The 3,032-nt window shown below is 49.8% G+C and overlaps 1 protein-coding gene across 1 annotated transcript in view; it reads right to left on the minus strand.

Moving 5' to 3' along the window:
• LOC105547309 (zinc finger protein 506-like) overlaps positions 1 to 2,637 on the minus strand; it is a 215,032-nt gene extending 212,395 nt beyond the window's left edge. Inside the window, 1 exon segment of the mRNA XM_011990861.1 lies at positions 2,503 to 2,637. Coding sequence (XP_011846251.1) covers positions 2,503 to 2,637 — 135 coding nt within the window.
• Between the last annotated feature and the right edge of the window lie 395 nt (positions 2,638 to 3,032).

Genomic DNA, 3,032 nt, shown 5'->3' on the forward strand with positions numbered 1-3,032 from the left:
GGTCTCGATCTCCTGACCTCGTGATCCGCCCGTCTCGGCCTCCCAAAGTGCTGGGATTACAGGCTTGAGCCACCGCGCCCGGCCTCTCCTTTTTCTTATTAGAAAAATCAGCTGAATTTGTCTTCAGTGGTCAAATTTCTTTTTTTTTTTTTTATTTTTATTTTTTTTTGTGATTCTCACTCTGCTGCCCAGGCTGGAGTGCAGTGGCGCCATCTCAACTCACTGCTCATTGCAACCTTCACCTCCCAGGTTCAAGCAATACTCCTGCCTCAGCCTCCAGAGTAGCTGGCATTATAGGCGCCCACCACGACGCTCGGCTAATTTTTGTATTTTAGTAGATACCGTGTTTCACCATGCTGCCCAGGCTGTTCTTGAACTCCTGACCTCAGGCGATCGGCCTGCCTAGGCCTCCCAAGGTACTGGGATTACAAGCATGAGCCCCCGTGCCTGGCCTAAAATAAAATATTTATTAATCAAACTTTATGTATCTCTCTCCCTCAGGCTCCTGAACTTTGAGCTACCTTCAGTCTAAGTCAACATACAACCCCATTTTACATCCCTCCTAAAAACATGCTGATGTCAGGATAAGACATTCTCTGAGCTAAAATACGACTTTTTCACCCTCCATTTGCCATTCCCCTCCCACCTTTTATCTAATCTTGTTTGCTCCTCTCCAGGAAAGAAAGCCCTTTTCTGCCTACATTTTTGTAAGCCACAGAGAACTTATGATTAGTTGGTACTTTCTCCTGTTCCAATACTAATTCATTTTTTAATATAAATCTAACTTTTTTATCTTAAAAAGTCTAAAAAGTGCCTCAAAACAATAGCTTTATTATCAGTAAGACCCTCCCAGTTTCCTTCTGCCTTAATCTTAACTGCATTTGCCTGTGGGGCCCTAGCATTCCAGGGCTTTGTAGCTTCTCTCAAGATAAAGGCTCCTTCCATAGCTGGGGTGAGCAGGCTGGGACAACTGCAGGGGAGGCTCCCCAGAAAAAACTAACTGGGCGTTTAATAACCTCCTGTTGGCCGGGCGCGGTGGCGCAAGCCTGTAATCCCAGCACTTTGGGAGGCCAATGCGGGTGGATCACCTGAGGTTGGGAATTGGAGGACAGCCTGACCAACATGGAGAAACCCCATCTCTAGTAAACACACATAATTAGGCGGGCGTGAAGGCGCATGCCTGTAATCCCAGTTACTCCAGAGGCTGAGGTAGGAGAATCCCTTGAACTAAGGAGGTAGAGGTTGTGGTGAGCCGAGATCACACCATTGCACTCCAGCCTGGGCAATAAGAGCTAAACTCCGTGTCAAAATGAAAAAATTTTTTTTAAAAACCCCACCTTTTGCAGGCTTCATATTAGCCTTAGCTTGTAATTACCAGGTTCAAGCTCTAATTTCCGTGTCAGTGTTATTCACTTCGTTCTTGAGACTGTTTGAAAAATCCAGTGAAATTACTTAAACACAGTGTTTACATAAAGGAAGAAAATTTTAAGATTCTTACTTTTTTTTTTTTTTTGAGAAGGAGTCTCGCTCTGTCCCGCATCCTGAAGTGCGATGGCGCGATCTCAGCTCACTTCAACCTCTTCCTCCTGGGTTCAACCAATTCTCATGCCTCACTCTCCCAAGTAACTGGGATTACAGGCACCCGCCACCACACCTGGCTAATTTTTGTATTTTTAGTAGAGACGGGGTTTCACCATGTTGGCCAGGATGGTCTAGAACTCCTGACCACGTGATCCGTCCGCCTAGGCCTCTCAAAGTGCTGGGATTACAGGTCTGAACCACCGCGCCCGACCAGGAAGGGGTTTTTAACCCTAAGGTAGTTTTTGGTTTTGTGTCCTTCCCCTATTGGCTGAGGTCAGACCGCACAATCTAAACTGATCCTGGTTGGCTAGACCCAAACTTTTCCCAAATAGGATAAACGCGCGATTTGCGAGAAACAGAAAAGGGGGAAGAAGGGGTAGGGTTGATTTACAACTTTTACAACTTTTGACCAGGAAGTTGAGTCTTTGAAGAGAAACTTAGTTTCCTTGACAACCCTTTGCCTCAAGTGATCCGTCCGCCTTCGCCTCCCAAAATGCTGGGATTACAGGCGTGAGCCACCGCGCCCGGCCCCATAAATTTTTAACAGGAGAAAAGAGAAACTGTGAACCCCAAGGACCAAAGCTCTTCCCATTCCTGAACGCGCGCCCCCAGTCAATATCTCCCCTGATGACCTCCTCGTGGTTCCTGACAATCTGGGAGAGACCCGGAGCTGCGGGTGCAGAGCTGCTGCCCAGAGGGCGCTAGGCCAGGGCACAGTCACTGCGCAGGGAAGAGACAGGAGCCCTGGACTGGCTGACAGCGCCGCAGCCATGTTATGGCTGGAGGGGACTGAGGCCGAGCTGGGCAAGAACTCAGGGAGCAGACTGTGCAGCTCACTTCGGGCAGGCCTGAGTGCCGCCACAGCCACTTCCCATCAACCAGTCCCTCCCCTCTCTCAGGATGTCCAACCGGCACTCTCACCATTCCTAGGCTTCCAGGGCGTCCCGGCATCTTGGCTATGGATTTCCCAATACCTGCAGGACACAGGGCCACAGAGGGTGGGCCTCTAGGAGCAGAGGACACAGAGTAGTGAAGAGGAAACCTATAGCTCCGCATGCAGCCAAAGACAAAAGCCCCGCCAAACCCGGAAGCCGTCCTCTTTGTTCCAGCTGCCTGCCTGATTGGACGGTTTCCAGCCCACCGTCCCTGATTGGATAATGCTTAAGGCCCCGCCCACTCAGCACCTGAGTGACAGAAGATGTGATCAGAGGCTGGGCTGAAGGATGAAAGCTGCAGCCTTTTCAGGCAGGGCTTCCTCCCTGAGCTGAGCCAGGCCCACTCTAGAGTATGGGAAAATTCTTTTTATTTTTTTATTTTTATTTTTTGAGATGGAGTCTCGCTCTGTCGCCCAGGCTGGAGTGCAGTGGCGCAATCTCGGCACACTGCGAGCTCCGCCTCCCGGGTTCAGGCCATTCTCCTGCCTCAGCCTCCCGTGTAGTTCGGACTATAGG

Source organism: Mandrillus leucophaeus, unplaced genomic scaffold (assembly GCF_000951045.1).
Source record: "Mandrillus leucophaeus isolate KB7577 unplaced genomic scaffold, Mleu.le_1.0 Scaffold11, whole genome shotgun sequence".
Classification (NCBI taxonomy): Eukaryota; Metazoa; Chordata; class Mammalia; order Primates; family Cercopithecidae; genus Mandrillus; species Mandrillus leucophaeus.